General features: G+C 47.7%; 1 protein-coding gene and 1 long non-coding RNA gene across 3 annotated transcripts in view; one reads left to right on the top strand and one right to left on the bottom strand.

Moving 5' to 3' along the window:
- Fam20a (FAM20A golgi associated secretory pathway pseudokinase) overlaps window positions 1-26,875 on the bottom strand; it is a 54,073-nt gene extending 27,198 nt beyond the window's left edge. Inside the window, exon 1 of the mRNA XM_005328246.5 lies at window positions 26,481-26,875. Coding sequence (XP_005328303.2) covers window positions 26,481-26,875 — 395 coding nt within the window. The remainder of the gene's footprint in view (window positions 1-26,480) is intronic.
- The window catches only part of LOC110598438 (uncharacterized), a 47,090-nt gene continuing 41,717 nt past the window's right edge, over window positions 21,610-26,982 (top strand). Inside the window, exon 1 of one of the 2 annotated variants that reach the window (XR_002484274.3) lies at window positions 21,610-21,875. This is a non-coding gene — a long non-coding RNA (uncharacterized LOC110598438). The remainder of the gene's footprint in view (window positions 21,876-26,982) is intronic. The other variant, XR_013435986.1, reaches the window with a different exon arrangement.

Here is a 26,982-nt window from a genome sequence, read left to right as displayed (position 1 = left end):
TGTCTGCGGTCTCTCCGTGTGCAAGAGAAGCATTAGCCAAGTTCAAGGCATGAGGGGGAAAACCCCGGGGGGTCTGGCTTTGAGATTTAGGAGGGGTCATCTGCTGTCTTGGGGACAGGTGAGACACCCGGAGAAGCTTGGACCAACCAAGAGGAAGCCTGGGTTCTCATGAGCTTCCTGGAATTCGGGGGGTGGAGGGTGCCAACCTGTATCCTGTTTCCTTCCAGGTTCCCGAGGGCAGAGTCACCGGGGTGTGGTATTCACCCGCCAGGTGCTGTGCGAGGCGCAGGGGAGACAGCTGTGACTCAGAGGGCTCAGGAGGGATCTGGAGGGTGTTCAGAGATTTGGGCGGACTCCCCAAGCTCCTAGTCACTGAGCCCATGGCTTCAGGTGTGGACAACCTTCCTGACCAGACGTTGCCTTGTCTTACGAGGACTAGGGTTGACATCCCCTCCCCCACTTGGTTTGGGGGCATGGAGGCTTTTATTTATATTCACGTGTCCCTTGTGGGTTGGGAGCAGGCCCTTTGGAATAATCTTGGTACCAGACCAGGAAAATACAGATACAACAATCCATTTTGATGGCTGGTACCAGGCCTCTGTGCGTTCTCTCCTGGTTCATTGTTGAGGTTCCCTGGCTGCAAGGTGCAGACATCTTTGACTCCTTTTCTTTCCAAATCTTTTGGTTTTCCATGCACAGCCTCTTAATTTTCCTTTTCTTCCTGTTGCTTCTGCCCTCTTGCAGCCCTCTTACCTGGATAGCAGAATATCCTTTTAACTGACATTTGTGACCGTGGTCCTGTTTCCTTCCCACTCTGGGTCTCATCACTGCCAGATTAACTGTCCAAGGCCCAGCTCCCAGCATGAGCCTCCCCTATGGTCCTTCAGCAGGTCAAGAGCACTGGCCCCAAGCCCCTGCTCTAGCATCCCCCAGATTATCCTCTTCTGCTTCTCCGTCTCCCTCCATCCATTCTCCTCCTGCCGAAGTTCCGCTTCCTGTTCTCATCCCGTCTTACGCTGGAACGCCTTCTCCCACATTTTCATCTCCAGACATCCTTCCCCGCCTTCAGGGCCAAACTCCCCTGGAACTTTTCTCTGAACCTTTTCCAATCTCCCACCGGATAGGATCTTTCCTCTCCTGCTCCCTCAAATTCCAATGCAACTCCCATTTCTTCTGTCGCTCTTGCCACATTCTGAGCAGCAGGGATTTAGACACGTTTCTCCTTCCTTCTAACAGACGGCGGGCAGAGGCAATGCCTTATCTTTGCCCCCTTTACAAAACAGAACCCAGCACCTTGCACACAGAAGGTACTTCTATTTATTATGGAAAGAAGTTGGAAGCGCTCAACTCACCGAGTTCCAATAGAGCTGTGTACCAAACATATGCCGCTACTGTGTTTCGAATGTATTTTTGGTACTGGGGGCTAGAAAATATTTCAGGGATTTGGTAGTTTATGATTCAAGACAAAACTGGTCTTCATTTCCTTTTCTCAAAATTTGTTTTTTAAACTGACGTAAAACCAAAAAAATGTATCTTTATGGTACCATGTGATGCTTCATGTACACATTGTGTGATGTTCAAATCAGGATAGACAGATCTGTCTCCTCAAACGTTTAGCATTTTATCTATAATGAAATCACACAAAATCTTCCCAGATTTTTGAAATATGCAATTCAGTATTGTTATCTGCAGCCACCTGCTGAGCAACAGTAAGCAGAACTTCTTACTCCTGACTATAACTTGGGACCGATTCATCAACCTTTTCCCATATAAATCTGGTCTTTTTGGGATTATTTCACTTCAAGTTGTCTACAAAGAGGACTTTCTAAATAAGAGAACTCTTATGAGATGAAGCAGGTGAGAGGCGGCAAAGAGCAGAAGAATTAGGGAGGACTAGGTATCCCTTTATGATTTGAACATCACCAGATCATTCTGAAGAGGACGTGGCATAGGTATATGGTATATCGCTACATTTTTAGTTGTATCAGGACAAAGTAACTTTTAAATAAATTAATGTAAAAATCACTTCGAATGTCCCGGAGGTAGCATATTTCTTTTGAGGGATAATTTGAAATGTTGATGCTCCAGGAGAAAAGAAAAACTTTGAATGTCCTAAGACCTAAAAATGAGTGGGCAGTATGCTGGTCTCATAAATGTTAAGGAACTCCCTTGATTTTCTTTCTGCATCCCTGGCTGCGTGGTTTCTCTTTTTCTTTCAGTTTTCCTGGCTTCATCACGAAATGCTAGAATTCCTGAGGCTCTGTCCTGACTCTCTCTCTTCCTCCCTTAGCCTTGCTTCTGCCACGATTGCACACACACCCACGGCTTGCATTACCACCTGTATGCACGGCACTCAGATTTATCCCTCCAGCCCTGGGAGCTGTGGATGCAAATATCCAGTTGCTTATTTCTCTGAAGGACAAAGTAACAAATATTTTCCTGGGCCTTTCAATCTCTGTTTCAACTATTCAAGTCTGTCAATGCTGCGTCAGAAAGAGCCTTAGACAATCTGTGAAAGAATGGGTGGAGCAGGTTGCAATACAGCTGTGTTCCAAAACAGGTGGTCGCCGGCCAGCCTGGGTCACAGTCTTGCATCACCTGTTTTAGAAGCTCTGGTATTCAACACGCTGAAAACCGAACTCACCATCTTCCCTTCAAGCCTGGGCCTCAGCTGTGGGTTTTGCCCAGTGGAGGGCCCCTACCCCCCACCACCCATCGCCCATCTTAGGTCAGCTTCCCGCTGAGCTGACCCTGGGCTTTGGGTTTAGGAGCAGGCTTTATTAGGAAGGCATGGCATGGAGAAACTGATAAGAAAGAGAGAAGCAGGACAGTGGAAGAAACCAGATGAGGGAGTCATTTCAAGCAAAGTCCCAGACTTGGTCTGATCTGTAGGGGAACTCTTGGGTTTGTTGTACCTAAAAGTTTGTCCTACATTGAGGCCCAGGACTTGGGGAGTCTGATCAGTCATGGGTTATGATTGTCCCTTGGGGAAGGGGGAGTGGGGAGTGTATTAGTTTTCTGCGACTACCACTTATCAGGGGTCCTGTTCATTTCATGATTTGAACATAAGCCTTGATTCTCTGCCACTGTGGCTTATTTAAAAATGGATATATACACTTTTGTGTGTGTGTGTGTGTGTGTGTGTGTGTGTGTGTGTGTATGTGTGTGGTGCTGGGGATTGAACCCAGGGCCTTGTGCATGTGAGGAAAGCACTCTACCAACTGAGCTATATTCCCAGCCCTTTAAAACAGACACATATTTTTTCTTTGTCTTTCTCGCTCTCTCCTTCCCTAATCATGGGGAGAAACAATATTAACTCTCTTCCAATCCTAGGCTGAGTTATCCACCCTTTGGCTCACAGACCACAGGAATGGAGGAGTCTGGACTTCGAAATTGACGTCTGTGAATCTAAACAACAGCCGTCACTCAGGCTGCAAATGAATTGTGACCCTCAACAGGGCACAGCTGGAGTGTAGCCTTTGGGTCATCTCTTTAAAAGCCCCCTGTTCCCCTGACAGAATCACGGCCTCTGCCACAGGAGTCCCCCGTGTCTCTCCTTTGCTAGGAAAGCGTCAGAACTTCTTTCTCCTTTTCCTCAAAACTTTGTCCTCATTATGGGATCAGCACTGGGGACAGGGAGTGAGCTTTCAGTATCACCAAGACAAATCACCACCAGGTGAGTAGCTTAAAACAACAGGAATTTGTTATCATACTACTGAGGGCCAGAAATCCCAAATCCAGGTACTTCCAGGAGTGCTCACTCACGGAAGGCTCCGGGGAGGATCTGGTCTTTAATCCTTCCTGCATTTGGTAGCTCCAGGTGCTCCCTGGCTGGTGGCTGCCTCAGGAATCTCTGCCCCTGAGACTGCCTCACTCTTCCCTCTTCTCTTTCAAGTCCACCCAGACAATCAGAATCCTCTCTTCATCTCAAGATCCTTAACTTAATCACATCTACAAAGACTCTTTTCCCCCAAGGGTTCCAGGGACTTCTTTTCCATGGCTATTTTTCTCCTAAATGTAAAAAAAGCAAAACTCCCAGGTACTTCTGGAACTCCTCCAGGGTGATCCAGAAGCTGCTAGCAGCCAATCATACTGAAGCTGGAGGGTGGGGACTGAGCTTGGAAGGGATTCAAGATGCTGATGCACACCACTCTCCATCTGGGTGGCTGAGCCAGAATCCCAGGAGTTCCCCTGAAATTTCTCTCTCTTCCCACAGTGTCCATTCCATCAACAGATCAGGTAGATGTTACTTCTTTAATAGCTCTTGGATCTGTGCACCCATCTCATGGCTACCATCGTCACCCCAGTTACTTGGGACTCCTCCAAGAGCCTTCTACCTGGATATGCCCATTGAGATCCCTGTTAATCAGTTCTGATTGTAATTAAAATGCTGGCTTTTCCAATAATGCAATCCTAACCCTGTCAGCTGCTCAGAAGCCACTCACTGTACCGTCAAATAGACAAGCTTCTCTAACATCACTTGCAGGGCTTGGACTGGCCGATGTGAGAACCACCAGCCTCAGGTGGCTGTTTCCACTGAAACTCATTAAAATGAAATGAAATCAACCATTTGGTTCATCAGCACAGCAGCCACATCTGAACTGCTTAGAGAGCCAAGTGTGGCTGCAGTGCAATCGTAGAACACGTCCCTCGTTGCGGAAAGTTCTACTGGATTCACTGGTGTGGGCCCTGTTCCTCTACTTCAGCTACAAAGGCAGTGGTCCCTTCATGACAGAGGCCGAGAACATGCGCTCTCCTTAGCCTGGGTTATGCTTTCCTCCCCTCTTATACATTTCTCTTCTGCCTACCAGCCTGAGTCTCAGGCTCTTGGAAGTCTGCATGAGGTCCCATGTCCCTGTTTCTGGGCTCCAGTGTGTGGTGGGTTCCTCCTGCAGACAATCTGCATTACTATTTCTCACTGTGCTTATCCACCCCAAGCACCCAAAGGGCAGAGTCTATTTCTGTTTTTGCTTGATGCTGGCTCCTTCGCATTTGGCTCAAAACTCATTTGGGTGGAGGAATGTGCTCCTTATCTCGCCCCCCCCCCCCACCACCATGGATGCACAGCTCTGGGAGAACTGTCCTCTGTATTTTTCTGAAAAGACAGCTAGTGGGAATCACAGGCTTCCTCCATTCCCCGGAATAAGAGAAGAAGCCTTGCATGCTTTTTAGATATCAGATGTTGGCTATATTAAAGTATCCGGAAATCTTACCTCTCATTCTTCTTTCTTTCCACTGTGTCTTCTCTTAAACCTCCCAGGTCTCCTGATTCTGGGTAGACTAACCTGATAATAGGAAATTACTTCTGTCCCTTCTGTTGACATAACTAGTCTGCCTTTGGCATCTGGCTACAACCTCTCTTTCAAGAGCCATGGTGCCAAATTCTCCCGAGCACTGCTCTTTAAATTGCATGCTGCAGAACTTATATTTTGCTGGACTCACTGGCAACCAAGCTGTTAGGGGAACGGACACTCTTGCTTTGAGAGCTCACACTGAGGTTCCCTGGGGGGGAATTTGGTGATAATCTCTAAACTATTTCTTAATTGTTTGAATCACAGTTCGCTTCCTGGAGATGTTCGTTCCTGAGTAATTCTAGGAGGTGCTGCACCAGATGGAGAGCTGGGATGGGTATTCCTGCCCCATCACCTGGGTGAGGATGGGGGTGACCTGCAGAACTTCGTGGATCCTTGGTCACTGTGGCCTGGGACCCTGAGCAGGAAGATGGGACTGTCAGGCACGGAGGCAAAAATTCTTCATGTTGTAAGCTCAGTTTACTGGTCATGTGACATTGGAAGACAAAGCGTGAAAGGCTCAGGGTCGTATATTTTCTTCTTAACTAAACTCTAGACTCTTGAAGGCAAGGATCTAACTTGGATTTCTTTTGCATCCTCCTTGGTATTTGGCAAAGTGCTCTGCAGACAATCAATGCTCTATAAATAACTGATTATTAGCCGCCCAGACAAGTTTCCTGCAGTAGAAAGCTCCATCACATTCCAAAACACCAGTATCAAAAGTTAGGCTGGGGGTGGGGGAAATCTCTTGAGCACAGAAACCGTACCAGAATTCCCTCTGTGTTAGCCCGGAGTTCCTAAGGTGGGTCTTGCTCGTTTTATGAACTTCCAGACGTATTCTGCTATAAAGGAGATTATAAAAGCATTATGGTGGGTTTCTACGGTGCTTAGCTTTCAGTTAAATATTACATCTGTTTGATCCATGTGTCTAGTTCAATGTTCTTATCCTTGACTTTGGTCTTAGAAAAATCATTTTCTCAGAGTTGTTTTTGCTTCCCTCCTGGCTGAGACGAACTGTTCTGTCTCTCCAGGACAAAAAAAAAAAAGTAGGATTCAGGTTTTTTGGGGACCTGTAGCTCCTATGATATGGGAGGACACCCTTAGGAAGAGTACAAGATGATGAATTAGTAAGAATTGGCTCTGCATGTAGAATAAGCAGTAGGTCAGCAAGTTGCCCTGGTCAACAGGGAAGGTCCCCTGCTTCTGAGATCTCATACTTAGTAGAAATACTTCTCAATCCCAACTCTGCTGCTACCAGCACCCTTGGGGGAAGCGAGGAGGGACCCTGGGATGAAGCTTTGTCAGCTTCGGGACGACTGTGCGATCTGTGATCCGGAAGTATTTCCCGAACACCTGGCCTGTCACTTTCAGGCACCTTATTTTAGGGAAGTCAGGGGCTCTATCTAACAGACCCTCTTGATTCTCCAGCCAGTTCCTGAGTAAGAGGATGTCAGAGCAGTAACGTGGAGTGGATGTCACGGCAGCTGAGACGGGCAGGACAAAGGTGCGCCCACCCTTGGGAATCTGCCCTACAGCCCCGAAGGGGTCTCTGCCCAGCTAGCTCGTGAGTCAGCTTGATCTCTAGGAGGAGGTGATGGGGGCAGAACTACTGTGTCTGTAAATCCGAGTCACTATTACTGATGAGTTTGCAAATCTAGAGATAGGGAGGGTGGGACAGGTACCCAAGTCTGGTTTAGTTGACCGTTCATAAGCTGTGTGACCCAGGGCAAGTTATCTGATCTCTCTGTGCCTTATCCCATTAGAAAAGGAGAATAATTGTACCTGCCTCATGGGATTTTAGTGAGGATTACATGGACTGATAATTGCTTATGTGAGTTATTATTACTGTGATTTTTCCATCGATATAGGTACCTCTGTGCCTCATGTGGGGAAAGAGGACTGTGGAGAAATACTTGAAATTTCTGCTTAATGTCCCATTTGCCTGAGTTCTGCTTATCTGGTGAGGACAAGAGTTCTAATTTGCATTCCCTAGTATTGCCCTTCTGGAGGCTCAATAATGACTCCCTAAGCGATACTCATGCCCTAATCCTTGGAAACTGTGAATGTCGTCTTATGTGGCCAAAGGGAATTGAAGATGTGATTATGCTGAGGATCTTGCGATGGTGAGATGATCCTAGATTATCTGGGTGTGCCCTAAATGAAATCCTAAGTATCCTCATAAGATAGACACTTATCAGCTGGGCACAGGTGCACACACCTGTAAATCCCAGTGACTCAGGAGGTTGAGGCAGGAGGTTCAGAAGTTCAGAGGCCAGCCTCAGCAACTTAGGGAGGCCCTAAAGAAGTTGGTGAGACCCTGGCTCAAAATAAAAAGTAAAAAGGATCGGGGATGTAGCTCAGTGGTAAAGTGCCCCTGGGTTAATAGATGTGTGCAGAGAAGAGGACAGAGAAGAAAAGGAGCAATGTGACCACGGTGGCCGAGAAAGGTTTGAAGGGAGAACAGTCCAGAAATACCTGGGGTCACCAGAAGCTGGATGAGACAAGAAAGGGTCCTCCTCTGGAGCCTTAGGAGGGACCACAGCCTTGCATACTTTTTGCGTTTGGACTCTGGCCTCCCGAAACGTAGAAGAACAAACTTCGGTTGTTTTAAGCCATCCAGCCTGGGGCCACGTGTGATGGCCGTGGCAGTGGACCAAGACCAGCACCTGTTGGCGTGGAGCTGGTGGAGCTGGGGGAGGCCACCAGGCATGGCGTGGACCCTGGGCGCTGCTGCTCCTGAGACCAAGTTCCAAGGGCATCCCCGAAGAGCCACCATTCCTGAGCCTGGGAACTCTCGCTGGGGGACGTGGGTGGGGCAGGCTGGGGAGGGGTGGCTGCCTCTCCATCCCACCCCCCCCACCCCAAATTCTGAAACAGGGATGGACAGCGAGCTCTGTGAGTGGATGGCCAGTCAGTGAGACGGCTCCCGTAAGGACACTAAAGTGACAGGGAACAAGCAAGTACTCAGGGGTCCTGCCTGAGGGCTCCACCTCTCCCCACGAGAGGGACTTGTAGGTCCATCAATGCTGCGTGGAGAAGCCACCCAGGTAGGGACAGCCTCGTCGTACATGCCTGTCGGACACTTGCCAGAGGGGATTGTGCCAATGTTAGTTACAGGTCGCTGGGGACCAGGGGTAAAGGGACTTGCTCAACTGATGCAGAAACAGGAGATAAGGTCAGGAGACCTGGTTCCTCATGACTTTTTTCCCATGGTCTTGTCCCTGTGGCAGGGTCACCCATTTGGCTCAGCCCCTGCTGCCTTTGGATGGCCTGACAGATCTGAGTCTAGATGGCCCCCAATTGAGCTAGATGACTACGGCAAGCCAGAAGGGACACTCCAGGGGCTGGAACTGTGACTTCAGTGAGAAACCTCCATCTCTCCCTCCACAGCAGCTTTCCAACCCAGTGCTGAAGTTGGGGGTAGACTGGACACCCTCGGGGAGAACAAAAGAACCATGCCCACAGGCACGCCAGGGATCCAGAAGCTTCCTTTTAGCCGGGCAATGTTTCCGAGATTCTAGCCCATTCTATTCTATTCTCTGGCCATAGAGCTAAGAATGGAAATGGTTCCAGACACCACAGGCTCAGCAGAAGTAAGTACGGGGGGAGCTGCAGGCTCTGGGGGTGCTGCACGTAAAGAAGGTCGGGGCTTGGGGCTTGAGAGTGTGGCTCAGAGGTAGAGTGCTCACCTAGCACGCATGAGGCCCTGGGTTCGATCCTCAGGATGACATTAAAAAAATAAAGATATGTGTCCACCTATGACTAAAAAATAAATATTAAAAAAAAAGATGGTCGGGGCTCAGAGAGGGGCCACAGTTCAGAGGGGCTTTCTTACATCACTGCCGTGCACGGCACAGGGCCACCCCCCGGATTCTCTGTAGCACACACCCATTTCCAGAAACAGGAGATGTTACCACCAGACTGAGCTGCCGATTGTGGAGGGATGATTCACAGAGCAGAAGCCTCCGGGCCACAGTCTATGTCTTTCCACAGGACTGTTAACTGGGCAGTGTAGACCTGTGGTCCTCAACGAGGGGTGATTTCGCACCTTTGGGGACATTTGGCAGCGTCCAGAGACACTGCTGGTTGTCACAGTTGATGGGGGAAGTGCTAAGGGGTGCTGTAAATATCCTATAATGCAAAGGACAGATCCACACAACCGAAAATCGCCCGGCCCCAAATGTCAGTCACACTGAGGTTAGAAACCCTGGGCTAGCGCCACAGACTCATGAGCAAATTAAGCACTTAATCCCCTGATGACAACTGAAAATTGCTATGATGGATTTTGGACTCCATGCAATTTAATATTTTCCGTAGACAGCATAAAAGCCTTCCACGGGGCCTCCGAGACTCCTTCCATATCTTCGACACAGCAAAAGTTAAAAATGTGACTTCATTGTTAAGAGAAGGACGCACACACTTGAGTCAGCAGGCATTTACTTTTTAGACTCATAACCCACCTAAGACGCACATTGATAAGACACGAACACACGTGGGTCTTGCAAGAGATGTGTCATCCATCTATTTACATGTCACAATTTTGGTACTTTTCATCCACTCACTGTACAATTCTAAAATCAGTCTCTCTCTCTCTCTCTCTCTGTCTCTGTCTCTCTCTCTCTCTCTCTCTCACACACACACACACACACACAATTAGTAGACGCCATCAACATTGAATCACTGGAGGGACATGAGTCTCTTCTACCATTTTTCTGAGTCCTGGGAGTAGACCAAGAGAATTCAGGAGGTCTAAAAACCCACACCCTGGGTCCTCTAATGATCAATAATTTACCAGAATACGTTTGTTTTTTAAAGTGTTGGAACTCTGCCTCACTCCCTACGACACAGGCATGGGCACTGGAAGGAGATAAAGATTTGAATGTGGGGAATCTGAATGTGGGCGATTGCAAAAGGGGGTTCGGCTAGGGGCACATATTTTCATGGTTTATCAGCAGATTTCCTTGTGGTTCACCCAGATTAAATTCTCCCAAGTCCTTGGCCTGTGAGCTAGTACTAATTTGAATGATATTATTTTTTTTCCACTTGATTTGCAAACAGAATAATTGTGGATTTTTCTGGCTTATTTTTCTTCTCAGCATGAGCAGTCAACCGTATGGTAAGGTAATTAATTGAGATATTAATGTATTTTTTTGTTCCTCCAGAATTTTCCCCATTCCGATCCTAAGAGGGTAGCTGGGCCTGTTTCCTTGTCTCAGATGGTGTTTATGATTCAGGGACAGTTTCTTCACTCCTTCCCTGGACTCTTTGTTTCAAAGTCTAGACCCAGGGAAGGAGTGTCAGGCAGGGGGATTTGGCAGAAAGCAGGAAGTGCATAAAGAAGCATAACATTTGGGGGAAGCATGAAGATTCTAAGATTAGGAGAGGAAAGTTGGCTGGGGTCCTGTCTGGCCTGTTTCCTGGACATGACCTGTGGTGATGGAGGATGCCGGGCGAATAACGAGGAAGACACATTTTAGGCCTCCAGAAATCCAGCCTCAGCAAATTCATCTTGTGCTGGAGCTTGACCCAGAAGCAACAGAAGCTACCCACCTGCATGAGTTCCAGTGATGGAACAGGGATGGCCCCCTTCCAATGTCATGCTGCCCAGACCTCAGATAATTACTCTAAAGGGGCTTGGGGAAAGGAGCTCTGGTAGTGACCGAGATTGAATTTCCACCCAATCTAAACTAAAAGGGGGCTTAGGATCTCATTTGATTTGATTTTTGAAAAATAAATCAGTGTCATATTTCTTTCATGCTGAGTCAGTAGAGCAAAATCCATCTGTACTATTTACCTGCTGTGTTAGTCAGGGTAGGTGAGGTTCTGCTACAGTAACAACTTAATCCTGAAATCTCAGTGACTTCACACAACATAGGCTTATTTGTCAACTATGCTACTTGTCTAATGAAGGTCAGTAGGGCTTCTGCTCTACAGAGTGACTCAGGGACCGTGCTTGATGGACATACCAAGATCCCGACTTGTAACCTTGACGGTCATTGGGGAAAGAAAAGAGAGGAACTGGGGGGTTCAGTACTGGCTCTGAATTCTTTCAAAGGAAGTGATGTACCTCACTTAAGCTGGCATCCCATTGGCTACAGCTGGTCATGTGACCCCACCTAACTGCAAGGGGGCTGGGACACCATAAGGGGACATGGATTTTGTTGAGCTGTAATGCCTCTGTTACAGCTTCTTGGTACTTAAACACACATGATATGTCTTTTTATTTAATACTATTAATGTGCATGTGTGCAGAGCTTAATCCAAAGGTATTTTGAGGGGTTTGTCCCTTATTCCAATCCCCCTGGGGCCCTGCAAATTAAGGGAATTAAGATTCATGAAGTAAAATAGAGTAAGTGAAGAAGGACTCAAAGCTAAGTTTTTGACCTGACCCTTTTCTGCTCTTCCCTGGTGGCCACAGAGCAAGTGATGCTTTGTCATAAATTTTAATTTTGATGGTGACTCCTGAAAGAGCGTGATGGTGGTGTGGTGGGAGAATCGCTGAACCTGCTTATTTGTTTGCTGTTGAGAAAGCAATGACTGTACCAAGATTTTGTGAGGTTTTGCCAAATGGGCTGGTTTCCCAACATGCACTTCCCTTCTGGTAAAAAACACAATCGTTTCTCCTTCTCAGAGCTGGCTTCATGCTGTGTCGCAATGGACCCCTTGTTTCCACTCTGGCCTAACTGGGTGCTGACCCCCTCCTGCCCTCACAGGGACAGAGCCCTGCTGGCCCCGCAGTTGAGTGAGAGACCTCCAGATGGTGATGTGAGGCTTCTGAGCTCCAGTGAACTGGGAAGGATTTGAACGAGAAGGGGCTTATCACGCACCCTCCCGGGGTGGGGGGACTCAGAGGTTTCTGTCCCAGTGAGCAAAAATCAGATTTCAGAGGAAGAAGACCAAGAGGGGCCTCCAGGTGACAACAGGGAGGACAGCTGGCCGACAGCATAGCCTCATCCTGCCCCAGGCGCTGTTTTCAGCACTTGGTAAATTTAGCTCCTTTAACCCTCACAGAAACTCCTTAGGAGGTCAGTAATGTCATCGCTATCCCTGCCATGGTAAAGACAGGGGGTCAGGTGTCGGCTCCGATGACTCATTCAAGGTGGCACTCCTAGTAAGTGGCTGCACGCGATCAAACCCAAGCGTGAAATCAGACTATGGGTGAGAAAGTCCACCTATAACGATTTTCCTTCTGATTATAAGAAGCCAAACATTTTTTTTTTTTTTTGGGTCTTAAAAAAATTTGTGTAAGGGATAGAAAGATTCATGATTTGGACCATTTTTAAAACTTCTGATGATTATTGCCAACTTGTCTTCCAGCAAGGCCACAGCTGCCTACCTTATCATATAGAAGGTTCTGGAAGAATGCTGCCCACTAAACCTTCTGAGCGCAAGTCTTGTCTCCTATATGTTTCCAGGACCCGGCTTAAGACACAAGATGAGGTTAAACTCAGTGCTAAATTTCAGCTCTGGAGTCCCAAAGATGTGATGTTGAAATCTCAGTTCCGGTGTACCCCAGCCCCTCAGAGCCACTTCCTTTATCTGAATTGGAGGATAATGACGGTAACTACTTATGGGGTTGTCGTGAGGATCAAATGAGATAGTGTGTAAAAACTGTGATGAGCACAAAGTGCGTGACAAGGGTCAGCTGCCAGCCATGTCTCTAACCCTCCAGAAGCATGGTTAGAGGATAAAGGTCTCCCAAGAACAGACAGCAGCCCGTTTAATACATGCTTTGTTGCAAGAAAAAACAAACAAACAGAGGAGACCTAGAATCTGCAATGTGTGTGTGTGTGTGCTTATGTGTATGTGTGTGTGCTTATGTGCATGTGTGTGTGTGTGTGCTTATGTGCATGTGTGCATTGTGTGTGGGTGCATAGTTTCTGAAACAGGTGCACTGACTGCAGACTGATGCTGTTTTCTCCCCATCTGGAATCACCAGGTATCTGACATCACAGTGATGGAGGGGAGATCAACTTGTGTTTTCTGTCTGGAAAGACCAGCTGCATTTAGGTCAAGGGAGGGCAATGACCAGGCAGGAAACACTAGTGCTTTTCCCTGGCCTTGGGAGACCACGGATGCTGCTTCTCTATCAGCAGCTAGAGCATCGAATGTAAATACAGGGGCCTGGATATCCATAGGAATCGTGTAACTCAGGGAACTATTATGGTCTGCATGTAAAGTATCCCCCAAAGACTCACGTGTTGAAGGCTTGGTCCCCAAGGAAGCAATGATCCGAGGTGGGGCTTTGGGGGAAGTGGTTGGCTCATGAGGACTACTAGGAGATGGTGGAGACTGTAGGCAGTGGGCATGGTTGGAGGAAGAAGGTCACTAGGGACATGGCCTTGGGATTATTGTCTTTTCCTGGTCCATTCCTCCCTCTCTTTCTGTTTCCTGGCTGCCACAAAGTGAGCAGCTTTGCTCCTCCACATCCTTCCTCCATGATGTTCTGCCTCACCTCAGGTCCAAAGCAATGGAGCCAGCCAACCATGATCTAACCCTATGACACCATGAGCCCAAATAATTTTTTTTTCCTTCTTTAAGTTGTTTTTCTCAGGTTATTTGTCACAGTGACACAAAGCTGTCTGACAGGATATAAGAGAATAACCAACAAGTGATCCTTCATCGGCTGGTGGTTCAGCATCCAATGAATGAGGAATCCAGCTCTGTGCATTACCTACAAACTGTGACTCTACCTCCCAGGCACACCTCTGGGTGGGTATCCCACTTCACAGACCAGGAAACTGAGGCTTGAGGAAATAAGTTTCATGCATCGTAGTACTTATGAGGAAGAGCCAGGATTCAAACCTAGAGTTTAAGCTCTTCTATTTATTCATTTACTGAACATTTATCGAGGGCCTACGACTACATTTTAAATACCAGGGCAAACCCACTTCCTTTCTTCCGTTAAGGTCCTGTGACTGATGCAAGGAATGACCACACACCTGTAGCTGAAAATAAATGTTCTCTTTCACAGTTCTGGAGTCGGAGAGTTTGAAATCAAGGTTTGGGCAGCGCTGTGCTCCTCCTGGGGACCCTGGCAGAGAATCCATTTTTGCTTCTTCTGGCTTCTGGTGGCTGTTGGTGCCCCTTTAGCTTGTGGCCCCCTCCCTCCAGCCTCTGCCTTCTCGATGACCCGGTCTCCTCTTCTGTCTGTGTCTGATCTTCCTCTGCCTTTCTCTTCTAGGGACACTTGGTGTGGAATTTGGGGAACCACCTGAATAATTCCTCTCTCAACCTGAGTCCATTAACCAATTCTCAAGGTAATTATATTAACAAAGAACTTCTCCCCCAATAGATCACAGTCACAGCACCTGGGGATTAGGACATGGATACATCTTATTTACTTATTTAGAGTCATCTTTCAACCCTCCAAAAAAATCCTTACAGAGCTTATGATCTAGCGACGTTATTATGAAGCAGATCAATAAACAAGAGGGCATCAAGTGGCGTTAGGATCCCCGATGGGCTTGGGGAGAGAGAGTGCAGCCGTTAGCCCCTTTGGCTGGGGGATTGGACAGGAAGAGCCAGAAAACCAGAAGGAGCCGGCTAATCCTTTCCAGTGGGCCTCCCCTGCCCTGACCCAGCAGCCTCTGAATCTATACCTTCATGAGTAAATAATTCTTCTGGATGAGTTGGGCACAGCAGCCCCTGCCTGATGCATGAAGAGCAAAGACATTTTTTTTTTTTTTTAACGCACGCAGATAAAAATGGCTTTACTATCACAAACCACAGGAGGCCTTACCAGCCCACTGGCTCTGTGCCTGCCAAAAAACAAGGGCTGCCGATCAACTGCTCTAAATCCAAGCTCATCGTTTTTGGCTGACTTCTCCCACCTTTTAATGGGTTCGTGGTTAATTAGAGAGCAGAATGCCGCTTCACCGTGAACTGGGGTGTTCAGTTTGCAATGCAATGCAACTGGAAGGGCCACTGATCAATTAGCCGTCCAATGGCTGCTTTATGAATGATTTCCATTTGGTTATAATCTATTTGAATATTTTTTCCGGCTCCCAAACTTGCAGACATGTTCCATGGTGTATGGATGATTGATTACCCGTCGGCTCGTCCTAGCAGATCCAAAGGTATAATGCAAGGAGAATCCAGGCTGGCCTTTGGATTTGGCCCTTCTCTGGACAGTAGTCAGTGGCTTTGAGTCCGCAGGCCTATTCCATGTGATTCCACCACCTACATCAAGAGCCTGTTGTTCCTGCCTCCAAGTTCAGCTAATTACCAAGTCTGTTCCTCTGCATTGAGTGATGACCCGGGAAAGCTGCCGTTCACACGCTGCTGGGAGTTTTATCCTAAATGCACTGTCACCCAATGCTGACCAGAGGCCATGAGATAAAGGTGAGGCTTGTGCAGGACAGCCCAAGAGATCCAACTGCTGCCACTGCTCTGGAACCTCCAGGCTTTAAATTCTTTCCTTCAATGAGACAATCCAGCAGGCGCAAGGACCAGGTCTGGGTTGTGGAGCTTCTATCTATGGGTGTGGTTTTACGCTCTGGGACACAGCGCATTCTGCTATGCCCAGGGATGCACCAAGAGCCTCCACTGGGAAACTCCCTTAAGGATGTGGTGGAGGATGCCAGTCCTTCCACTGACCACACTGGTCCTCTCTGGCTGCAGAAGACTTTTCTGAGTCACCACTGGGAATCACCACATTCTTGTGTGCCCCTCGCTGGTTTTGACCTAATAGACGCAGCTGGGGGTGGGGGGGCAGGTTTTCCTGGCAAACATTCCGAGAGAATCCTCACTCCCAGCCCTATTGTCTTCTGTATCCTTATTTTCCTTTTGGCCCCATTTTTTTCAACCCTTTTACATTTATTTTATATCGCAGCATTTCATGATTATTTTATGATCTATCTAAAAGATTGTCTAACATATAATCTTTGATTCTCTTTTATCTCCAAGATTAAAAAAAAAAAACCATTGTTTTAAAGGTTACTGTAATGACATGCGGGTGTCATGGGCTAAGTGGTGGTCCCCAAATGACATGTCCCTGACCTGAGCCCCAGAACCTGGGAATGGGTCCTCGTTTGGAAAATGAGTCTTTGCAAATGCGACTCAGTTGAGGATCCTGAGCTGGTTCAATGACAAATGTTCTGACGGAAGAGAGACACAGATACCGGAGCCAGAGCTGGAGGCAGTGTGACCACAGAGGCACAGACAGGACTGAAGTGGCCGCAAGTCAGAGAATGCGATCCGTTACTAGAAGGTGGAAGGGGCAAAGGCTGGATTATCCCCCAGAGCCGCTGGAGGGAGCACTGGTTTGCTGACATCCGGTTTCCAGCTTCCAGAACCCGGGAAGAAGTCTGTTATTTTAAGCCACCATCCACGGCTTAGTGGCAATTTCTTGCGGCAGCTCTAGGAAACAAATGCAGTGACTAATCCCCTTTCCAGAAGTTGCTCAGGAAATGCTGAGTGATCCTCTGGCTTAGAGTCCTGACTTCCAACTTCCTGGGAGGGTGACATCTCAGATGCCCAGCTGTGGCCCTGCACGCAGCTCCTAAGGGCTCTTCTCTTCCAAAAAGTCCAGGACAGCGGGGCTGAAGAGTCCGTGGCAGGAAACCTATCCTCGATGATATTTTAAACTTTCTGATAGAAGATTCTACTAGAAGATCCTTTCTCGATTTCTCATCATGACACCATGGTAGCATAATGATTATCATTATGGATGATCATGGGGAACACAAATCTCCCGCTGTGTGCTTTGGTGCCCTTGAGTTGTGTGCAGGGTGGTTCCCAGCAGAGCTACCCCCACGTGGGCAGGTTTTCACGCATTTCAGTGGAGAGTGCACTTAGAGGTTTGGCCTCCAGGGTTGCTACAAGGGCAGTACCCGTGACTCCTACCAAATGCCTTCCCCAACCCCCACCCAGAGTCTGCAGTGGACAACTGAAGGCCAGCCAAGCTGGGGCAGTGGGTGGAGCTGGTTTATGATAAACTATGAATGGACCAGATGCCTTCCCTTGGGAACATTCAGGTCAACCTCTTACTGGTGTATAGACCCATGCTTTCACTGGTGAACTCCTTACAGATGATTTCAAAGAGCTCCGGGAAGAAGAAATGACTACGTTCATGAGACTAATGTTAACGATGATTTTAGGTTGAACATCTCTGACGCAACAGTCCAAAATCTAAATGCCCCCCAATCCAACTTTCTGCATGTTGAAATGATGTTACAAGTGGAATATTCCACACCTGAGCTCATGGCGTCAAAACATTTTAGGGGCACTAAAAATATTGTGTAAAATTACCTTCAGGCTATGTGTACAAGGTGCATTGTACAAGGTGCATATGAAATACAGATAAATTTCATGTTTAGACTTGGTTATCAGCCCTGAAATCTCAGTACGTGTGCAAATATTCCAAAATTAAAAAAAAAAAAATCCGAAATCCCAAAAGTGTCTGGTCCCAAGCATTTCAAATAAGAGATACTTAACCTACATAAAAAATACCCTATAGACGAATGGATAAGTAACGGTCTTTGGAGATACGCTTCTAAAATACAAGTTTTAATGAACTTGATAAAGTGAAGCAAGTCGTCATTATTTCTAAATATTTGGGTTAATAGGGGAGGAGGATGATATCGTGTACTTGGTCCACTCAACCTCAGCATCTGTTAGCTTTGGTGAGGATTAGTATTATTGTAGAAGAAATGCTGAGTCAGTTTCCAACTTTTGACCTCTAAAAATAGGCTCCAGAAAACTTTATCCATAAACAAACAGATTCAAAAGAGAATAAATAAAGACCACCTTGCTTTAAGGAGGGGGTTGAGGCTAACTCTTCTGGGAGGCACAGAGGCCGAGAAGACTGAAGGAGGAAGGCCAAGAAGCCTCTCCTCCTGGGCTGTTGGGAGGTGAGTCACAGAAGGAATGAAGACAGGCAGGCAGACGGGCGGCAGAGAGGGAGAGCAGATGCAGAGGCCCAAGCCTGTTTCCAGTTGTGAGAGGCCAGCCCTCCGCCCTTGCTTGAGCCGCTACATTTCCTATTTCTGCTTCGTCTAGTGGGATTGGGTTTTTTGCCTTGTGAAACCAAACTATCTCCATGAGTACAGGGTTGACTCTGCAAATAGAATGAACTGTTTCCCAGGAAAGTGAACGGGTTCACGGTGCAAATTTTGCATAACTTAAGGGAACTATGGATCTCACCTGCACTCAATTGGGATTCAATGTGCCCAGTTAAAAAATTCCTGCAGTGACATATATTGCTAGTGGGACTGCAAATTGGTGCTACCACTCTGGAAAGCAGTATGGAGATTCCTCAGAAAACTGGGAATAGAACCACCATTTGACCCAGTGATCTCACTTCTCAGTATATATCCAAAGGACTTAAAATCAGCCTACTGTAGTGTCAAAACCACATCCATGTTTACAGCAGCTCATTTTCACAATATGAACGAACCGACCTAGGTGCCCTTTGACAGATGAATGGATAAAGAAAATGTGGTACATTTATACGACAGAAATTACTCAGCCATAAAGAAGAGTGGAATTATGCCAGTAAATGGATGGAACTGGAGGCTATCATGCTAAGTGAAATAAGCCAGTTCCTAAGAACCAAAGGCCAAATGTTCTCTCTGACATGTGGATATTAATGCACACAATAAGAGGAGGAGGGAAGTATAGAAGTTCATTGGATTAGACAAAGGGGAATGAATGGAAGGGAGGCGGGATGGGAATAGGAAAGACAGTAGAAAAACATCAGACATAACCTTCCTATGTTCATATGAATACACAACCAGTGTAACCCCACATCACGTATAGCCACAAGAATGGGAAGTTATACTCCATGTACGTATGATGTCAAAATATATTCTACTGTCATGTATAACTAAAAAAGGACAAATGAAAAAAATTTTTAAAAATTCCTGCCGTGAAATTTTTGATGATAAGAGGTTGAGTGTGATTATGGAATTTTAGTTGGTCAACCTGACTTTCTCTAGTATCGCTGAGTGCTCAGGGGAGCACAGAATGCAGAGATAAGCAGCCACTCGTTAGGCATAATCCTTAACTCGGGATAATAGAGAACATGAGCTGGGCTTTGAAAACGGATAGACACACATTCCCTGCAGGATTTGTGACTTTCCAGATACTGAAGAAAACTGAATCAGAAGTACAAAATCCCATTTCAATTGACAAAACCAACCCCCTGGGACACGTGACTTGGCCAGGAGAGAGGATCTGTTTATCTGTGTAGATTTCAGTTTTGGTTAGCATCATCAAAACATGGACCTGTGACCCATGGAGCTTGACCCAGATGTTGGTGATCGAAGAAGGCAAATTTGCTTGGCTTCCAAGGGCTGAATAGCTCTGCTATTCTTTAGTGGATGCCTTTCTGGACCATCGATCTCTCCTAAGTCTTAAAACTCCCCTCTCTTCCTAGGCCACCATTTTTTTTTTAAAGGGTCCAGTTTCTTAGTCCTGTGTCCCGGTACCTGCATTCCTTCAGTTCCTCTCTCCCTCTCCCTGTTTTGCTGACTTTACTTACAGGCACTTGGCTGCAAGGGAACCATAGTCCTTCACTATGCTCTGCTTCCTGGGGCTTCCCAAATTTATTATCTGGTTGATTACTAGTGAATCCAACAAAATAAGCCCTTTTCTGGGACTCCATTTTGCCTCTCGCTCAAGCCAAATTCTCCTGGCTGCCCCCGGCACTTGGCTTCCAAAAGCCAGGCTCCAGGGATGGAAAGTGCTGGATGCTAGCATCTCCCCAGCACTCAAGCTCAGTTCTGTCCTGATTTCACATTTCAACCAGAGGACATTCTGCCAAGTGACAGGGCACCAAAAAAAAAAGAGCTAAGCCTTTTTCCACACTGTGGTTTTCATTAGGCGAGAGAGAGAGAGAGAGAGAGAGAGAGAGAGAGAGAGTGTGTGTGTGTGTGTTTGTGTGTGTGTGTGTGTGTGTCTGCCTCTAATAACAGGTAGTCACTTCTGCCCTGCTAAAACCACAGCTGTTTAGAATGGTATCCCCACTCGGCTTCCAGCCACCTGCAAGCCTACTTCAGCAGAATCTGCAGGCTCTCATCGGCCTCTGGCTTAATGAATAATCACGAGAAAAATACAGGTCAGCACCTGCCAGTGGGCAGGGCAGGGATTGCTTTGGCTAAGTCAAGTTCTTTGTGTTTCCCATTTTTTCTTTGGTGCAAGACTTCTTGGCTGCTCTTCCTCCGAAGGCACAGGAAGCCGAAGAAATTCCCTCATCTTGGCAACGACACGTTCCCAACTTTCCTTGGTACTCCCCCTGCCCACTTCTGAAATGGAGTTTACTCAGCCTACTGCAAGAGGAAGGGCACCCCAGATACACATTTCAGAGGGTCTCGGCGGAGTGGTTTTGCTCTAGATGTTTACAGGGAGGGGTAGACGAGTTCTAGGGGGAGGGTTACAACTGGAATGGCTTTTGTCCCAGGCCTTTTTCATAGGAGATAACAGGCCATTCACCCAAAGCTCCTAAACCCTGGTGTCATCTGTTACCAATTTGGCATTCCTGAGATATTTATTCTGGCTCTACCCTGTGGCAAACCATGAAACAGATGTATCATGGCGACCATGTGCAAGTTGGGGGCCTTTCATGCCAAGAGCAAGTGGCTGTTTATTCTCTTTCAAAGCTCCATGAAGTTACAGCTGGATATAGGCATTAACAAGTATGGTCTATGTGGAAAGGATGTATAGAGCTCAAGAGGGATCCGAGTGGGTGACGGTTGTCAGGAAAGACTTTCCCAAAGAGGAAAGGACACAGAGGGACACAGGGTGGCAGAGTTGGTGTATGAGAACATGGATTGTGGAGCTGACCCTCTGGGACAAAGCCTGCCTGTGGTATTGGTATGCTAGCTGCCCGACTCTGGGCAGGTTGTATAACCTTCTCATCCTGTTTCCTCCGTATTCACATTCTATTGTGACAAATTACCACAAGCCCCATAGCTTAAAATAAAATTCCTTTAGCATCCCGTGGCTCCCGGGTTTGGAGGTCAGAAGCCCAACCTGCTGTGGCCACACTCTCTCAGAAGACTGATGCTAAGGAGCTCAGCCTGGTCAAGTTCTCATCTGGAGGCTCTAAGGGGGGAAAAAAAATCTGCTTCCAAGCTCATTCTTGTTGGTGGCAGAATTCACTTTCTTGTGGTTGTAGGACTGAAGTCTCTGTTTTTTTTTTTTGTTTTTTTTGTTTTTTTTTTTGCTGGCTCTAGGTTAGGGGTAATCTTAGCTCCTAAGGTCACTCATATGCTTTGCCCCATGGTCCCCTCCCTTTTAAGTCAGCAATGGCACAATGTACTTTTAATATCTGGCGTCCTTAGGTTTCGTTAGCTCAGGAAAATGCTTTAAGGGTGCATGTGATTGGATTAGGCTTACCAGGTCTTTTCCCTCTCCCAAGGGCAATGAACGTGGAATTTTAATTACATCCATAAAATCCCTTGCATCAGTATCTAAATCAGTACTGGCTTGAATAACAGGGAGAGTGTGTGTACATGGGGGCTGGAAACCCAGGGAGACCACCTTGGAACTCTGACCTCATGCACCTACTTGTGGAGAAGCCGAGAGGCCCAAATGAACAAGAGTATGGAAAATACCCAGCACACAGCAAGCAAGTTCCAGGTAGGAGGATTTGCACGAGAAAAATTAGCCACTTGGTTTTCCAGGATGGATGAGATCTGGGGTTGGGGTAGAAGAAGGTTGTTAAGACTTGGGAACAATAAGACAATTCTGTTTTTTTTGGCTGGAATAGGAAGTGCTGTCCTCCTTGAAAGGAGAAAATGGATGCTCTCCCTGATTTAGGTCATTGCTGTGGTAGTGAGGACCAGGGTTTGGAACGAAGCAGAAGAAACCTGGAAATGGCCTTTTAGACTGTCCCCCTCAGGAGCTATCTGCAGGGAGATTTTTCAATTCTGAAAAGAGCGAAGAGGTTTTTTTTTTTTTTTTTTTTTTTTTTTTTTTTTCCAGTTACAAGTCCGGGGAACTCAGAAACCACTAAAATAATAGCTTTTCCAAAACCCGCCAAGCCAGGCTCTAATTGGAGGAATGGGAATGAATCCCCAGCCCTCTGCTGAACACACACAGCTGGTGTGGCTCAGGAACATTTTCAAATTGCAGGAGGCCATGCCTGACCACTTCGGAGGAATCAGAAAAGGGGCCTAGGCCCTGTTGCTGCTGGGAGAAAGGAAAGTGGTCACCATTCGGAAGTCAGTAGTGTTTGGTCCACCTTGTGGGTTGAACTGCTCACAAGGAAGCTACGGTTCAAAAGCCCTGGGCAGTCATGAGATGAACTGCAAAGAGCAACAAGGATGGAGAGTGAAGAGATTATATCGTTCATGTCATGGATGCGATAGGGGCAAGCAGCTTATCCTTCAAACACTCCTCCCCTACACCATTCTTATTTCCAGCTGAACTCTCTTTTTCATCTCAGATCCTGGCTTTCTGTCCCCCTCCCTCTCCTATCTGCCTTGGCTTCTGGATCTTCTCAAAGTTTCCCCCAGGAAAACTTCAGCCAATTTCCTCCCCTTGAACAACTGTCACTTTTGAGAAGCTGCCTAGTCTCTTTGCTGTGATTTTCAGAGACTCAGGCTTCCTTCCAGTGATGGCAAAGAGGTAGAAGAGGGGGCGGCAAGGGCTTCCGGGGATGGGGGACACACAGGCGTGCAGGAGTCTGAGAGATGCAGACTCTCCCATCGCAGGACAGCAACACCTTGCTGATAGCTGACCAAGACGTTCAGGAAGAAAAGCAGAGAGCAGGGAACTCACATTTGCTTTGTAGCTGCTGGAGTTTCTGCACAGGGAGACACGACCCTATTTGACCTTGCCTTTGGTCAAGACTAAGGGTTATAGAAGAACCGACCAAAAATGTGTTGGCAGAAGGCCAGGCCAAGATGACTAGTTTTGATATGTCCAAGGATGTTGTCTGGCTTGGGCAGCTTGTGGGCCAGAGTAGAAACCCCAGACTCAGCCTTTAAGGATGTCGGTATAGCAACAACATGAACCGCTCACCTGAGCTCCAGGTGAGGCCGGCCGCCATCATTGCCCATTAAGAACCCAAACTGAGAGCGGCACAATTCTGGCTTGTTAGTTCCTGGCCAGGAATAGTGGAAATGACATCTCCCTGCTCCCTGCGCTCCTGCCTCTTCGCTATTATTCCAGACAGGTGCCAGAGGCGTCAGGGGGCCTGATGGAGCCTGGCGTCGGCTTGCCCGCTGTGATCAGCGGCTGACGGCCTGACAGAAACACTTTCCCTGATTACCTTTTAAACTTGGACTTGCCACACTTGGTTACATTCGTGGGGAGAAAGGGAAGGAGGGAGGGAGGGAGGGAGGGAGGGGGAGAGGAAACAAGGGTTAAGCAGGTTTGCTGAAGGCTAGGGGCCAGGGGGCACACGGACAGCCCACCTGCACTCAGCGTACCGCCTTCTGCATTTCAACATGACTAAATATTGACATCCAACTAAGAAATATCGACCGAGAGCCTAATCATTCACAACAGTAGGTGAGCTTCATCCTGTGCTGTGCGGGGGGACAAGCCATCAACCTACCTCCTGTCAGTAATGAGCTGGAGGTGTAAAGAAAGACACTCTCTGACTTCATACCATAACTTATTAGTGTGGTGGCAAAAATAAAAAATAAAAAAAGAAGAGAAACCACTTAGACTAATGGTCTCTTCTGGGCCAGTGGCAAAGGATGCTGATTTGGCTTATTTTGTGACTCGCACCTTTCTTGGCGGGGCAGACGGTTTGCTGATACGCTTATTTTGGATGGTAGTTAATGTTAGGTAATTACTGGCATGGAGGTATCCACATGTGTTTATAAAATCACTGCATTTTACATATTGGCAGGTTTGGGGCTATGGACTAGGAGGGCTTGTCTGTCTGTGCAAGAGACAAACAATTAGCCAGGCCAATTACATTGGTTCTTCCTTTGCTATCTATTTCGATTATGTGTCCACAGGGGGATGCGGTGGTGCCTCTGGCCCTGTGCACCACAGCCGTACATGAACTTCATCTGCACTTCCTCATGTCCTCATGGTTATGTGCCTAAGTGAGGGTTCCCCCTGGTTAAAGGGAGTAGTATTCATACTTAGTACATCTTACAAGAGAACTCTGGGCGTGGTTCAAATCCACACTGGCTAAGGAATCTTTCGCTTCCATTTTGAGCACTGGTATAAGTCACTACACATCTGCTTATTAATATTATCCTGTTGATGTTTACAGTACAGTTTGGGTGAAGGGAAGGTGTTCTCTGGCCCTGAGGTGAAATACTGGGGATTGGACACAGGGCCTTGCACATGCTGGATAAACACTCTATCACTGAGCCATGTCCCCAGTTTCTTTTTCTTTTTTTAAAAAAATATATTTTGAGATAGGGTCTTGCTAAGTTGCCCAGGCTGGCCTTGAACTTTCCATCCTCCTGCCTCAGCCTCCAAAGTAGCTGGGATTATAGGCGTGCACCACCCATCTGCACGTTTATCAGTGCAGTCGATCCTCTGTGGTAGCCCACAAACCTTGCTTGGGAAATGGTCATATTCAACCATTCACATAAAACTACTCTGTGATCTCTGAATACAGCAAGGTCACCAGGTCCCTTTGATCCCCTGTTAAATGATCAACATCAATTCTGGTCAGAAAGTGTGTGTGTGTGTGTGTGTGTGTGTGTGTGTGTGTGTGAGTGTTTGTGCATGTGTGTGTCTCTGGACTTTCCTCTAGACCAAAGTATCATAAGGGAAGTTTAAGGCCACAAAAATGTGACTAAATGAGTGAGCACTGATCCACATTTACAAAAGCTAATGACTTCCCATAGTCCCTCTTTCTCAAATCTGTATAAATGTGTAGCTAATGTTTCCAAGGGCAAAATTTCCTAGTTCACTGATCCAGAGTCCCATGTTATTGATGAAATAAAGGTAATATTGAAAGTGACAGTGTCTGAAAAGCAATCTCAAACTGTCTTTTTATTGCATGCAATTAACAGTGAAATTGAGAACCGCTTTCCTTCTAATATAAAATCATTAGCCACAGAGTTGCAATTGAAATTCACCACAGTGATTTCAGCCAATAACTCTCAACTTCTTCCTCTTTCCGAAGGGTTTGATTCCCGCCCCCTCCCTTCATTTTTAAGCACTACAGAATAATGAGCAAACAGTTAAATTGGGCTAGCTCTGAGTTTCAACCAAGATTTATGGTCTACTCATCTTCCAGAGGAGCTATAAAACTACTGATGACATCTCATATCTTGAAATCTCTTGTATTGAGAAGAGATGGGTGTGGTGTGAAAGTGAATTCTGGTTACAAGTGATATTTAGACAAGTTTCCTACTTCAAAACAGTCCTTAACTCCTATAAAGGCTTTCTGTCATGAGCTGGGGATCTCAGGGCTAACTACTCTGCCTTCTCTAATACTTCCCACCTCCTCACAAAAACACCCTTCTTAAATTTATCTTAAATATGTTTGGGAGCCCTCCCCCATCTCCCTCCCCCTCTAAATTTTGCTTGGGTTAAAAAAAAAATCAAAGGCAGATTTTTTTTTTGTTCTCTGCAAAAGCATCAACCTTCAGATCCAAGTTAACCCAAATCATCACGATAATAAAAGATAATAAACTGCCTTCAGTTTAGAGCGCTTCAGTTTAGACAGGGTCAAGCCACGTTTGAATACAAACAGTGGGTGGCTGTGTTAGGGCACTGCTCCAGTTGACATCCTGTCCTCTCTGACACTGGGCAGAGGGCTAAGGAAGGGAAAGAGCTGGGTCTTGGGGGGAGTAAACATGCTTTCTGGAAAGTGCCCAGGTCTGCCCAAAGAGCAGAGGCAAGTGCTGAATTTGAACCAGCTCTGGAGTTGCTCTGTTTGGAAACCTCATTCTGAAAAACCCGAAGTCCAGCAGCGGCTTTCCAGACCAGGACAAAGAGAAAGGGGGTGGAAGGCACCGGGGAGCAGGAGTGGGGTTAGGCGGCCAACAACGGGGAGCTCAAGGGGAGTGGCTGAGAGCATTTCTTTCTGGCGCCGCTGCCCAGAAACTTTTTCTGCCACAGATATCTTACTTCGGGCCTGAACTCTGAGGTCCGCAATTGCTGGTGGGGTCTGCGCGGGGGGCCACACTCCAAGCGCAGTGACAGGGCTTCAGGACTGGGCGAAGTCGCCACAGCCCAGGGCCCGGGCGGCGGGGGAGAATGGGACTGGGAGGCCGGGCTGACGCGCGGGTGCTCGGGTCTCCCGGGCGGGGTCCTCACCTGTTCCAGCGGGCCACCTTCCTCCGGTAATACCGCAGCGCCTCCTGGCTGGCCAGGAGCGAGTCTTCGGGACCCAGGAGAGGCGGCTCCTCCAGGACCTTGTACAGCGGGTGGGCGAAGAGGGCCTGCAGCTTGGAGCGCGGGCTGCTGCGGCCGCCGCGGTCCTGCTCAGCCCGGGGCCCGGCTTGGGAAAAGTTGTGCGCGATGGTGCCAGGATTCGAGGAGGCGGCGGACGCCGCGGAGGAGGCGCGACCCGAGCACGGGCAGCCGGGCGGGCGCCCGCGGGGCCGCAGCTGGCGCTGCACTTGGGGCCAGAGGTGGAAGTAGAGGTCGGCGGAGAACAGCGCGCCCAGCAGCAGCAGGGTCAGCAGGCGGTCCCGGCGCAGCCCGGGCATGGCCCAGCCGGGGCGCGCGGGCTATGGTGGGCGCCGGGGGCGGGCTGGCCGTCTCCGGGGACCCGGGAGGGCGCCTAGGGCGCAGGCACCAGAGGCGCCTGGAGTCC

The sequence above is a fragment of the Ictidomys tridecemlineatus genome, chromosome 3 (assembly GCF_052094955.1).
Source record: "Ictidomys tridecemlineatus isolate mIctTri1 chromosome 3, mIctTri1.hap1, whole genome shotgun sequence".
Lineage (NCBI taxonomy): Eukaryota > Metazoa > Chordata > Mammalia > Rodentia > Sciuridae > Ictidomys > Ictidomys tridecemlineatus.
Note: the sequence above shows the minus strand (reverse complement) of the source record. Positions and strands in the feature narration are given on the sequence as shown.